The sequence below is a fragment of the Ascaphus truei genome, chromosome 1 (genome assembly GCF_040206685.1).
Source record: "Ascaphus truei isolate aAscTru1 chromosome 1, aAscTru1.hap1, whole genome shotgun sequence".
NCBI classification, from domain to species: Eukaryota; Metazoa; Chordata; class Amphibia; order Anura; family Ascaphidae; genus Ascaphus; species Ascaphus truei.
This window is the reverse complement of record NC_134483.1, coordinates 526,525,241-526,539,696: the sequence shown is the minus strand read 5'-3', so window position 1 is coordinate 526,539,696 and position 14,456 is coordinate 526,525,241. Positions and strand designations below refer to the sequence as shown.

The window sequence follows — 14,456 nt, the reverse complement described above, 5'->3', positions numbered from 1 at the left end:
CAGGATTCTGATGTTTTCTTTCTCATAATCTTCAGATCTCAAAATGACAAGGTTGCCACCCTTGTCTGATGGTTTGATCACAATGTCTTTAGCAGTAGCTAATTCTTCAAGGGCTAGAGTCTCATCTGCACTCATATTGTCAAGTTGTTTTGTCCTCGGTAGAGATTCAAGATCTTTAGTAACTAAATTTACAAAGGTATCAATATGGGCATATTGTTCCCCATAAGGCATAAATTTAGACTTTGGTCTGAGGTCAGTAAAAGGACCTTCGCCTGGAGTTCTGTCAGACTCTGCCTGTAAGGATAAGAGATCCTCAATGGCTTCGGTTTCTCTTATGTCAGGTATTGGGGCCCCCTCCCGATTCGCCAGTCTCCTATCTCTTGATCTGTACATTTTGTGTAATTTGAGCTTTCGTGCAAATAGGTTCACGTCTTTAACCCACTCAAATGTGTTCAGATTATTGGACGGCGAAAAGGACAGGCCTCGTTTCAGGACTCGTATATGGTTTTCATTGAGGATTTTATCAGTTAGGTTTATAATTTGAAGCTCATCCCTTCCTAATATCCCTGGTAACCTCTCCCTTTCTTGTTTCTGGGTTTGTTTCTGGATGTACTCATGTTTTCGCTTCTTAAAGCCCATACCTTTCCCTCTCCTGGTTTTTCTTTTTCCCTCTCTTTTTCTTTTGGTCGTGTTTCTACTGACTGTCTCTGCTCTAAAAAAGAAACCTGGGGTAGGTAATGTGCAATTGAGGACCTGCGTCCTGGTGTAGTACTTTCTGAGGTTGTTGGTCTCTCCTCCTCACTTTCTGATATCTCCCACTCTGTTGAGGACTCCTGGATATTTGATTTGGGTTTTGTTTGTTTACGGCCTTTAGATGTAAATTTATATCTATAAATCTTCCCTGTTTGATAGTCTTCAGTGTCTCTCATAAATTTCTTGTGTTTTCTGTCCTTTAGGTCACTTGTAAATTTATCTATGTTGTTTTTTAGACGGCCTTCTAAATCAGTGAACTTGTCATTGGTTTTCCATACTTCTACTTTAGTCAGTAAAGTATCAAGTTCAGAGTTGGTCTGTTTGAGTTTGTCTTTTTGATAGGTGATCAATAGTTCCATTAACAAAATCGAGCACTGATTAAGTACTAACTCCCAAGATCTGGTAAAGTCTTCATCTACTATATCATACGCTGGTGCAATATTAGCCCTTAAACCTCTAGGGGTAAATCCAGCCTTGAGATATTTCTCGAAGCTAAATATCTCCCACCAGGCTTTCCTCTGGGCTTTGTAGACTTTATCCAGTTCTCTAAAGAAGTCACTTATGTTCGGTGTAGATGAGGATTCTGGGGCTACATAATCTGTTGAAAACATTCGTTCCGCCTCTGCCTGCCATTCATTAAAGTCAGTTGTGTTTGATAAGAAACCAGACATAGTGTGCTAAACAATGGATGGTATTGTCGCGTGCTGGGTGTAGTAATGGGTCAAGATACCCCAAATGAAATTGCTATACACAAAAGAGAAACCCGCACAGCTGATGCTAACCACAGTGAGGTGCTGACTGGATGGAGACTGATTGTATCATATGGGAGAAAAAAGAACCCAGTCTTCCAGCACTCAATCACAAACAAATGTATAATTGTAAATTTAAAATACTTTATTGATGCCAAGAATAAAAAAATGGGTGTTAAAACGTAATTAAACGATGTATTGCAACAGCACGTGACTGTGTCCAAATGTTACCCACCTAGAGCTGGGTGGGTGGATGTTGTAATAAAATCCCTTATAGATATTCGGGATTTGGACTGCTATATGTTATAGCTTCCTAAAAGGTATAGGAAAGGAGCCTATAGAAACTCACCCAGAGGTGTTGTCAATATAAGTGTATCCGGGTATGAAGTGCACACTCACAAGATACACTTATGGCGCACTTGTATTAGTGTACTGTGCAAGGTCAGACCGTATCCACCCCTATTGTGGGAATAAACTGCTCCCTGCGTGATATCTTAATTGGCGCTAGATCTATTGTGGATTCATATTACGCCCACATAATATGGTAAAACACAGGCTTGTAGGCAAGTATAAGGTTCATCAGGTATAAACTTTATTGACTGCAGAGTGTTAATTGATATAGAAACACCATAGGTGGTAATGATAATGCCGTGGTGTTTCTATGTGTACTATAAACCCTGAGGGCTCACCTATGGTACTGTCAGTGAGGTGTAGGTGATCTTGACTCAGTATAGAGGTCTGTATATATTTATATTTGCCTGTTGATGCAAACCCCACTGTAGTTGTGGTTGCTGCAGCTGAGATCAGCACTAGTTATGGGGCTAATAAATAGACATAACAACTGACAGAATATATGAATCTCCTGAGCAGTTAAACACACTGACAAAATGCAAATAATGCCAACTAATAGGGTATGTGTGGGGTTAATGATGGGATGGAATCAGTGTGCAATCACCCCACCCCCCTTTCCCTATATAGCAGCTATATACCAATTGCCAGTTTATATAGGGGCCGGTCTAGCTGTAATGTATATAGCATGCCTGTCTGTAGGTGAGTTGAATAGTCCCCTAGAGGTACGAGGATCACGCTATATTGATACAGAGCGCGATCCCGGCTTCACATGCACGCCGGGGGAAGCCGCAAATCACTCAACGCAGATCAGTATCCAACTGCTGTAGAATTTCAAATGCACTGGCTTCCCGCGTGTGCAGGAGATGATTGCCTGGGTAAGAGGATCACGCTGTATGGTAACAAAGCGCGATCCCCACTGAACATACACTTCGGGGGAAGCCACAAATCTTTTAACGCGGATCAATATCCCTCTGCTGTTAATTTTGAATGAACTGGCTTCCCGCGTGTGCAGGAGAAAAATGCCGACGCGCGCGTTTCACGTAGTGAACGCTTCTTCAGGGCACGTAGGGGGAGGTCCCTGCGTGTGGAGGCAAGTTTATATAGCCAACGTGAGAGTGCCTGTTCCTGCACTTAACCCCTTCGTTACTGCTGATAGACAGATATAATATCCCATTGCCATAGATGCACTAATTGTGGTCTACAGACTAGTAACTGCCTTATTGCCAGATTCAATATGCCCATTAGGTAGTTGCATAAGTTGCAAACTAATTACAACTTTTGTAATGGGCTGAATGGCTATGGCTACAATACTGGTAATATATGTGATGTATTACTGTTGTATTTACTCACATGAGCTGGGGTGTTCGTGTTGTAAATTTTTATATTCATGGTAAGGAGTGATGGTTGGTCACTAATATTGAAGGTAAGTCTATGTTTCTAGATCATACCAAAAGCAAATACACTGTATTCCATTGATGGAAATAAAATGAAATAAACTAAAAGTCCACTATGTCATTGTTTTATTTGTACTCAATTCATTGTCAGAGTGTAGGTGTGTGATGGCGTCCGAGTGGTTGTTAGTATACTGCAAATAGTGCAGGGGAATGGAACATGTGAGATGTTTTACGTTCAAATTAGTGGGTACGGTGTTATAGGTATAGTTTCTGGATTACAGGAATGTTCGGGATTCATTTCTTAAAGTGGGGTTGGTAACAGGGGATAAGGGATTTATATGAAGGGGCTAAACACGAAGCCCTCATTGAGTCCAAGTGGATTTAATGTTCCCAAGGTATAAATCCATCTGGCTTCGATCTTTAATAGCTCATTGTCCCAGTCCCCACGTCTTATTCCTGGAGAAAATTGATCTATCCCCATGAAGGTCATGGCTTTAAGGTCTCCAGGTTGGCACCTGTTGGCATGATTGGCCACTGGAGTATCTAGCTTATTCCGGATAGAGCCCACATGTTCGAGTATCCGTATTTTGAGTGGGCGGCGGGTTTTACCCACGTACTTTTTCCCACATTTGCATGTTCCCATGTAAATTACTCCCACTGTATTGCAGTTGATAAATTTGCGTATATCGAAATGCTTTCTGTTGTTGTGATTACTGAAGGTTTTGGAAACTGTCATATACTGACAGGCCTTGCACCTTTGGCAATGGTAATTGCCGTTTATACGGGGTGGTAGCCAGGTGGCCCTTGGTGTTGCCACATTGTAGTGGCTATGGACCAGATGGTCTCTCAGGTTTTTTGCACGTCTGCTGACCATTTTTTGCTTGCTGACAAGATTTGTGGCTTCCCCCGAAGTGTATGTTCAGTGGGGATCGCGCTTTGTTACCATACAGCGTGATCCTCTTACCCAGGCAATCATCTCCTGCACACGCGGGAAGCCAGTGCATTTGAAATTCTACAGCAGTTGGATACTGATCTGCGTTGAGTGATTTGCGGCTTCCCCCGGCGTGCATGTGAAGCCGGGATCGCGCTCTGTAACAATATAGCGTGATCCTCGTACCTCTAGGGGACTATACAACTCACCTACAGACAGGCATGCTATATACATTACAGCTAGACCGGCCCCTATATAAACTGGCAATTGGTATATAGCTGCTATATAGGGAAAGGGGGGTGGGGTGATTGCACACTGATTCCATCCCATCATTAACCCCACACATACCCTATTAGTTGGCATTATTTGCATTTTGTCAGTGTGTTTAACTGCTCAGGAGATTCATATATTCTGTCAGTTGTTATGTCTATTTATTAGCCCCATAACTAGTGCTGATCTCAGCTGCAGCAACCACAACTACAGTGGGGTTTGCATCAACAGGCAAATATAAATATATACAGACCTCTATACTGAGTCAAGATCACCTACACCTCACTGACAGTACCATAGGTGAGCCCTCAGGGTTTATAGTACACATAGAAACACCACGGCATTATCATTACCACCTATGGTGTTTCTATATCAATTAACACTCTGCAGTCAATAAAGTTTATACCTGATGAACCTTATACTTGCCTACAAGCCTGTGTTTTACCATATTATGTGGGCGTAATATGAATCCACAATAGATCTAGCGCCAATTAAGATATCACGCAGGGAGCAGTTTATTCCCACAATAGGGGTGGATACGGTCTGACCTTGCACAGTACACTAATACAAGTGCGCCATAAGTGTATCTTGTGAGTGTGCACTACATACCCGGATACACTTATATTGACAACACCTCTGGGTGAGTTTCTATAGGCTCCTTTCCTATACCTTTTAGGAAGCTATAACATATAGCAGTCCAAATCCCGAATATCTATAAGGGATTTTATTACAACATCCACCCACCCAGCTCTAGGTGGGTAACATTTGGACACAGTCACGTGCTGTTGCAATACATCGTTTAATTACGTTTTAACACCCATTTTTTTATTCTTGGCATCAATAAAGTATTTTAAATTTACAATTATACATTTGTTTGTGATTGAGTGCTGGAAGACTGGGTTCTTTTTTCTCCCATATGATACTACCTGTCTGGCCAGTGGTGCTCTGCTATTACTTATGATCACTTTGGTGCTTTTTTTGGTGCTTTTTTTCTGTCCTGTTTTCTGCCTTGCAGTCTCTGTTCCACCTGCATGTACTGACAGTTCCTTATGAGCTTAAGTTTTGTGTCCGGCCGATGTACAGTACACTGGACAAATTTATTTGTCTTTATCCCTTGTTTTTCTTTCACTTTCTGATGACTAGTCTACTCCTTTACCTATAGAGACTGCATGTACTGCTGGGCTTATCTATATGACTGTATACAGCAGTTATAGGATATTTTTTAACATTACAATAAACTGATTTATATTTTGTGGTTTTCAGTGTGCTTGTTGGGGATAGTTTTTTTTCCTGTTTTTAAAAAAAATATATTTCATCCCATAGCAACGCCAGGAGCTTTATTCTTAGCTGACTTTCACTGGTTTTCTTGGTACCCTTTACTACTTTTTACTTGTGGGACCCTCCCCCTCATCCTCTGAATCCCAATTAGTGCCGATCTACCTCCTACCCCCCTCCCTCCCTCAATTCATAAGGCGGAGATCAGACTTGGAGGGGGTGAAGGAGGAGGGACCCGCATTTATTAAAATACATACATTTATTTTTAACTTTACAATAACTCAGAGCACTGGTAATGATCTGATTGATTTAATTTCCTCTAGATACTCCAGTGGGCAGGGGCTGATTTAAAGCTTGTGCCACCTGGAGGAAGCAAGGAGAAGTGCAGGACGTACAACGTACATCACATGGATCGGCAGGGTGCAGTTGTCATGGTATACATTGTACGTCCATAGGGTACACGAGTGTAAAAGCAGCCGAGCGAGTGTGGAGTAGCTATGACCCACGCCATCAACATCTCCGCTCACTCTGCACTGGCAAGAAAGAGAGGACTGCTGGGGCCGCAGGTGAAGCCCCCCGCTGGCTTTATTAAAGACAAGAAAAACAGTCCCCGATGGCTGCCTGTGACCCCCTGGTACTATGGCAATAAAGTTGGTGAGAATAACAGTACTGTATATAGATTTTTTAAATATCCATTGGATGCGGTTGATTATTCTGTATGGTTACTTGTCATAACCACTGAAACAATATTAATTTAGTGTTCTATATATAAATTAGAAAGTTTGGATTGAGCGTGCACCTTAAAAGGAGTAATACTCTCTTTTTAGAATCCTATTTAGGGATTGGTGGATAACAGGACAGAGCTCGCCTGCATTAGTCTTTGTGGAGAGAAAAGTGTACATAGATCTAAAACAGATTGCAAAAATATAAGCTCTGATGTCCATATTTCCGGTTCTGATTCCACACTCCTGGTTGTACCCAATCTGCATTAGGAACCCATCACCTTATCAATTATTTTCCAAATTTCCATCCTTGTGAATCAATTGAATTTCCATGTAACACTATTTTTTATTTTTTTTAATTTCTTGCTTGACTGGTGAATGGAAACTCCCACATCCCCCCACTCAGTTAGCCTCTTCAGATTACTTCTGACCCAACCGTGAATTTTCAGGCATCATGGGGTAAAGGGATATATTAACCTTCAATGCTTTATAATTACTTGTAGGCCTTATCATCTTAGTGTATATCCCAAAGCAATAGTTTGCTTACTCCCTCGCATCAATTCAGACATTGGGCACTGTAACGGGGATTTATCCCTGTTAAGAAACTTGCCTCTAATCCAGCAGTGTGCTGGTTAATTGCATACAAGAAATTAACCAACTCCACCTGGCTGATTAGAGCTCTCTCAGAAATAGCCTGTTCTGAGACAGGAAGGAGGATTCCTGAGCTCACAATTGGAGCAGACCCAGGAAGGACAAACTGAGAGTTCCCTAGTCCACAACTGGGCTGGCCTGGGGAACAACAGATATCTCGAGCTGCATAGAGACTGCAGGCTGACAGCAAGACATAGGGGACGAGACCTGTATACCTGGACAGACATTGCCCTAGCACACAAGGGTGCTGACCCAGGAGAGCAGAGCGACCTTCCCCTACAGCTACAAGAAACAGATAAGACTTTCTTATAGGACTGTTATATATCTGTATATATGTTTATATATTTGGGGCTGGTAAATAGCTCAGCTAACCACCCAGTTAAAGAGGGCTGGACTACATGTGTAGATATTCTCCAAAACGGAGCAGGTTTTTCTTTGGCTTATTTTGAATGTTCTGCTGTGTTAAAGGGAAAGGCGCAATAAAGCCTAATTTTAGTTTCACTTTAAACGGTCTCCATTGCGTACCTCTGCACACGTCTCTTACAGGCACATATACCTGTTCTTATTACAATTCTATCAACAAACCATTTTCTATTTCCATACTGTACAGGTATGTGTTTTACTTTTGCACTTGTCAGGGTACTGAACCTTGAACCAGAATGCTCTGGCATTAAACATAAGCTCCCTAATCTTCACTTTCCTATACACCTATAGTGAGCAAGGATGCGAATAAAAATCCTAAGGTCTGTCTGCTTCTATTGCTTTACTGCTTGTTCCTGAAAACTAAATGGGTCAGCATTATTCTGGATGGGCCACCCTTGTTACAGTATCCTTGAATGCCAATTTAATGGAATAGCCTTGGACTTGTTTGACACTGACCCTTAAAGGAGCACCTGTTACTAAAACAAATGACATCCCTCCCCCCCGCCAAGGTTGAAAGCAGGGGTTCTCTAGGAAGCTGTAAGGGATGACTTTTATGGCTTCCTATTAGCCTGCATGACATGGGACATTTAAAGTCGCCATTTCGATAGCCCCACATATCCCAGCCAGAGCTGCAACAGAGCACCCCATACAGAGGTAAGTATCTTGGTAGACAGGGGGTCCCCAGAGCTGAAATTAGCATGGCTCAGCACCAGAGTCACCCTGTTTAGAACCTATTTTTTTTAATGTGTCACCATGTTCTGCTGCTTTAAGTGGGAAAACCCAGTTTAAGCCCCAGTACCAGCACCTTGTGACCTTTGATCTCACTTCATCTCATTTTGCCACAGACGACAAAACAATTGAGTATAGACTCTTTGGGTCAAGGTATCATTCTACCTTCTTTTCATATCTTCATACGTCCCGTTAGTGTTATAATAAATTAAATTGTAATGAATATAATTTGTATGCAGAGACAGTGAGGTAACGAATGATATCCATTGCATGTAGTTTTCTGAGATTGGCAAGACATATCTGATACTCAATATTATATTTTTTCTATCTATTTGAGTTTGAATTTATCAGTCGAGCATTTGAGAAAAACACTACTTAATCAGATCCCACAGTACACCGAGAAATATGAAATCATCTAGCACTGCCAGTGCAATTTTGTCTTCTATGATGTTACTGATAGATACAAAATGTGGAGCAGGAAAACACAAGTCAAAGAAATAACATGAAAGAGGAAAATTGTTAGGCACAAACAACTAAGTGTTGTGGATGCCATGTACAAACGAAACACAGGCGCGTCTCAGAAGTAGAAGTGACAGCATGGAAAATTGGACAGGCTTAAAAAAAAATGTCTTGTAAAGATTGCCAATAAACTCAGTCACAAAATGTGCCCACTGGTCAAAATGATCGTATGAGCGGCTTCAAGGCCATTGTTAGTTCTCTTTCCTCTTTGGCATATAATATAATTTAGGTCATACAGTAACAGACAGTTTAGCAGCACAAGGCAGGGGGAAGCCACTTACCCCTGCCATATACCTACATAAAAGGAAACCACATCCTACATTCCTATAAATCATATGTTATAATAGTCAGTGAGATAATGAAAATGAATTGGGGATGTCATTGGTAATGTAAAAATTAACCAAACGTGGCTATCTATTCTGGCTTGTAGGGGCAATAATGTAAGCCTCCATCACCATACTAACAACATGGACAGTTCCATCACAATGAATTGCATACTGTATGTAGGTCATTTTATTGGTTATGGTTTCTGCGTCCAAAGTCAGGAAATGAGCCGTCCTTGGTCTTCCAAATGCCAGTTATGTGGTCACTCCTGCAGCCCGGAGCCCTTCTCTGTTTGACATTACTAACTATACATTGCAAGTCACACAGATCCCCTTTGTTCCTTCACTGGATGTGAGCTTGTGCTGAGGATATTCAGTATGTTTTGCAATGTGAATTGAGATACAATTACAAAGCACGAGGGGGAAGAGCCATGGGAGTCTTAACTTGTCATGTTCTGACTTTTGATCTTATGACAGTGATACTTGATGTTCCCTTGATGTATGAATGATTTTCTTTTTCTTAAATAAAGTCTGTAAATGTTGGTTTGGATAATTACAGAGCATCTGTCTCAGTTGCACAGTATACTCTCTCCTTCTGTCACTTGTATCAGAATGGATGTTTTAGCATTGTACGGTAAACCACTGATTCTTTTGAACTTAAGTTTTGGAGAGACCTAATACATGTACATGTACTTTAAGATGCTAACATTGATCCAAGTCATACAAGTAACTCAAACTGTACTGGTTTGTAGTTCTCCAAAAAATTATAGCACTTGTTTTTTTTCAAAAACAATCACCCACAAGACTTTTGGGCAGTAAAATAGAAAAACTGGACTTATCATTAGAGATGTGCAAATTATTCGACTCCACCGAATGATAAAGTCATGCGAACAAATATTCATGGCTTGGCTTAAAAAAGTGACCGTACACGGAAATTCGGGAGTAGAGACAGATATGCTAATAGGTTATGCAAAGTATGTTTAAATGACGCCTATTGGCATATATCCCAGATATCTCAAGTGTGCTCTTTTTTTGTGCACAGGTGTCTCTCCCCGTGTTGTTTGAGGGGTATATGTAGCACACGAGACTCTAGTAAATTAGGATATTCTGGTTCTCTGGAATTCCTAGGTGAATCAAATGCCAGGACTAAATTAAAGTATATGCAAAATGAATGTCAGGGTGAGTCACATACACCTTCACATTCAAATACTCATCTGCAAATCAAATTTTGCCTAAAACTCTGGGAATAAGTTGCGCATCGAATATTCGACACATTCGCCATCCCCACTGATCCTATTTTTCTGCGTGAGTACATTTTACTGATTCCCAACTACAAGCATATACTGCATATCTCATACTGCCATACCAGATTGAGAGCAGTTGCAAAATATTAGTGTTATACAAAAAATGGTCTGTTATCGGTCTCCGGACCTCAACTCTGAGGCATTACTGGGGCAAACATCATCACCAGATTTAATAGAAAATGTATCCCATTAAAATAAAAGTTTTGTGTTCCTTTGAAAAATCAGGCCCAGTGGAGTTCTCTTTAGCTGGAATTCTAAACCACTGATTTTTAATGACACATTTAGAATACTTTATGGTCACTGTTTAATCACAATTTTATATACAGTGTGTTTCCTTACAATGTAGCATACTATGCTTGCTATTTCTTTGAAAATATGTGATTAATAATAACAAATATGGGAATAAATTTTTTAGCAATCTTTCTTTACTAGAGCCAATTTATAATATGCAAACACCTGTAAGAAGAGAAATATATGAAATAAGCAAAATGATTTCTAACAGTTGAGGTCAGACAGTAATTTTTGGAAAGGCTACGATGAGAGCTCACAAAACAGAGGTATTGTTTAAGCTTTGAGGAGGGATGAATGTTTATAGAGTCTATCCTGTTTTTTAACTGAACATGATGGCACATAAAATGATACTTACAGTACTTCTTTCCATGTTGTGAAATACATTGATTACCTCTGATGGTAAACTGAAAATCATTTTCATACTTCCTTAAAGGAGCAATCCAAGTGCCTTTTTCTAACATGTATTTTTATTATATATTTACCCAGGATTGAAGCAGGGAGTCTCCGGAGGTGAACCCCATTAATTTCAGCTCCGGGGACCCTCTGCTTCCGGAGATACTTCCTTACCTCCTTAGTAGGTGCCGGTAGCCACACCGGCTGAGCAAACAGGACTTTAAAGTTTAAGGCTCCCACATCATGCGGGCCAATAGGAATCCGAACCTGATGATGTCACAACTTCTTATTGGCCAGCAGGGCGTGAGAGCTTTGAACAGCAGCCCTTACATGAGCCCCAGAAGCAGAGTCTAGCGGCTTCCGGCACGTACTATGGAGGTAAGAATCTCCAGAAGCAGGGGTTCCCCGGAGCTGGAATTAATTGGGGTTTGGCTTGTGTGACCCCCAGCTTCAATCCTGTGTAAAATAAAACCCATGTAAGTAAAAAATACAAAAGTTTGCTGCTTTGCGAAGCTTTATGTTTTGCAGAAGATGGACACATTCTAGGCGTTCGTTTTTTATTGTCTGCTGTGTCAGTTTTACGTTAATCTTTTAGGAAGATGCTCATGGCCTTAAATAGCTTGTTCTTAGCCAGCAAGTGTTATTTTCTTTTGAGGACAGAAACTAGAGACCTTTCATTAGATTTGTGTTCAGTTTAATCACGTCAGTACTGGATAGACCTTTAATGTAATTTTTTTGCCAAATTAAATAACAGGATTAGCAGAGGAAGAGCATATGAGATGCTGACATACACTTACATGCATACTAATGTTCCGGTATACCAGGAGTGGCCAACTCCTGTCATCAAGGGCCACCAACAGGTCAGGTTTGGACTGAGCTACTGATTGAGCCACCTGTCCCGAAGCAGCAATATCCTTAAAACTTGACCTGTTGGTGGCCCTTGAGGACAGACAATGACCACCTCTGCTGCATACCGTCCCAGCTGTCCTATACTGCAGTTGTACACACCACCTGCAGTTGTACACACCACCTGTCTCTTGGTAGCATGCTGCACCTCTGCTCTGCATTGCATTACTGTACCTGTGTATAAGCTGGCTAATAAGTGAAGCTGATTTCCCTGATATAAATGTTATTATCATATCTCCAAACTCGCAGGAGGCTGCAGCATTAAAGCTTTAGGTTAGCAGGCCACCCAACTCATAATATCATTCCCTTATAAAGAAATATGTGAGTGAGACAGTAAACTGCACAGCTTTGAAATTGGTCTTCATCTTTCTGCTACCAGCTTTCTTCTCAAATATTATGTTGCATCAAATAATTGACATATAATTATAATTATTTATTAATATTTAATGCTAACTGTGTTGTGACTGATATACAATTTAATGACGAGTGGCTAACCACACTATTGAAGGATCTTGTAGTGAACAGTTAGTTACTTGAGTATTTCTCCTGGGCGATAATCTGACAAACTCAGGTTTTTCAGGCGCATCTTGGAGAGGGAGGACTATAACCATTTGGGCGCCAGGGACTTTTTGTTAACAGGAAGCATCTATTTAGCGTGGTTACTCAAAGGCCTCTACTACAGGGAACGCTATACGTAGAGGTAAAAATGTGTGAAACTTCCAATCGCTAATGAGGAAAAATGTGCCCTTTTTTTAACTGCGAACATATTTCCAGCCGTTTCAGAGTTCTCTCAAGAATTACCAAGCCTTTTTAACCCAGACCCGGATACGTGGCTTTTGCCTTCCTATCCAGCAAAGGCCCTATTTCAGGGTACGTAAAGCCATAAAAAGGCTCGGTGAAATTGCACTTTCTTGGCAAAACGAAGAATCCTCAGTGGAAATGTGGAAAATTTGCGAACCATACATACATTAAAAAAAAAAAAAAAAAAACGAGTGAATAATTTTTAGACATGTGTTTCATGCCTTAACTAAAGAACTGTGATAGAAAAAAAACCATGTATTCACACACAGTTTTTATTACTTTTATTATTTATATCACTATATGGAGTTTCTTGTTGACTCCTAATAATTTTTTGTTGGACCTAGATAAACTGTTTCCTAAACAGATACATGGGTGATCACTAATGTTCTCTTTCCCTATCCTGGCTGCTCCCTTACTCACTCCTTTGTCTTTCTATGTGTCATAGAAACCCTTACCTCGTCTTGTGTTAGGAACACTAACGGCTGCGTCTCTTGGGAATACGCTGTTACCTGATGTGGGAGGCGTGCAGATCCACCCAATATTATGTACTTTGAAAGTGGGCTCCGTGTGATACACTTAAAATCAGATTCCCAACCCAATTTTAATTTTTGTTTTCACGTTGTTTTTTTTTATTTTGCTTTAGCTTTAAAAAGGACCGAAGCCTGCAGTGTGTTGTCCACATGCTACTGTAACACCTGTTTTTCATTCTCACTTTCACCACTCCACCAGACAGCACAGAGTTACGTTCCTTACAGATTACAAAGGGTCTTTTCAGAAAAATATGCCTTCTCTTAATCTTGTCAAATAAGGCTCTCCAAGGTCTACTAATCTCACTACGTGAGGGAGCTTTGAATCCATATTCATTTAGGTTTTGGGCTGATTTTTAGCAATATAATACAGAGTTGAAAAAAATATGAGCAGGTAAAACATGAGAGAATTGAAAAAAAAAACCCTGTGCTGTACAATAAGTGGAAAGAAACCTTTAATAAATAAGACATGAGCATGCATGGGGGACTGCTCCTTTTCAATATTCGTCTTCAGTACAACGTACGTCAAAGGTTTGCTGCAGAGTAACAGCACTACGCAGCTTTTGTCTGGTTAGGCCAGAAGTGGATTGAACTTAAAGAAATGCCATAAAGAGGCAAGAGAATGGTATGAACTCCTTAACCTCGCCCCTGCCCGCAACTTGTTGCCGCGCTTTGTCTCGCTGGCCCTTCCGGCAGCAAACGAGTCATACTTTCAATAGACATATGTATAATCTAATGGTGTATACAGCACCTGCTGTGAAACTGAAGATGTTATTTATTTCTAAAACGCATATGAGAACTGCCACTGTTTTGTGAAATGTTGTCACTGTGCATTAACACTGGTTCCTTTTTTTGTCTTTTAGAGTGGAAGAAAAGAAAAGGGCGACCCGTTAAACATTGCCATTGATAAAATGACCAAAAAAACGAGAGATCTACGGAGACAGGTAGGTTCTTTGTTCAGCCAGCTATATATTAAGCTAAGATACAGGAATGGGAGAACAATGGACCACTGTTGATCTGAAAGTTCATGAACAGTTCTCTCTGAACATAAGGGCACATATTTGTAGTGAACAGATGGCGTGTTGTATGAGTTCTGCCTGGGACTGAATCATACTGGCTAGTATCTGAAAACTCTCTTCAGGGA

General features: G+C 40.7%; 1 protein-coding gene across 5 annotated transcripts in view; it reads left to right on the top strand.

Moving 5' to 3' along the window:
- Nucleotides 1-14,456, top strand: part of CTNNA2 (catenin alpha 2) — a 1,818,882-nt gene that overhangs the window by 1,228,147 nt on the left and 576,279 nt on the right. For all 5 annotated transcript variants that reach the window (XM_075572319.1, XM_075572294.1, XM_075572328.1 and 2 more), the window contains exon 8: nt 14,176-14,256. In XM_075572319.1, coding sequence (XP_075428434.1) covers nt 14,176-14,256 — 81 coding nt within the window. The remainder of the gene's footprint in view (nt 1-14,175; nt 14,257-14,456) is intronic.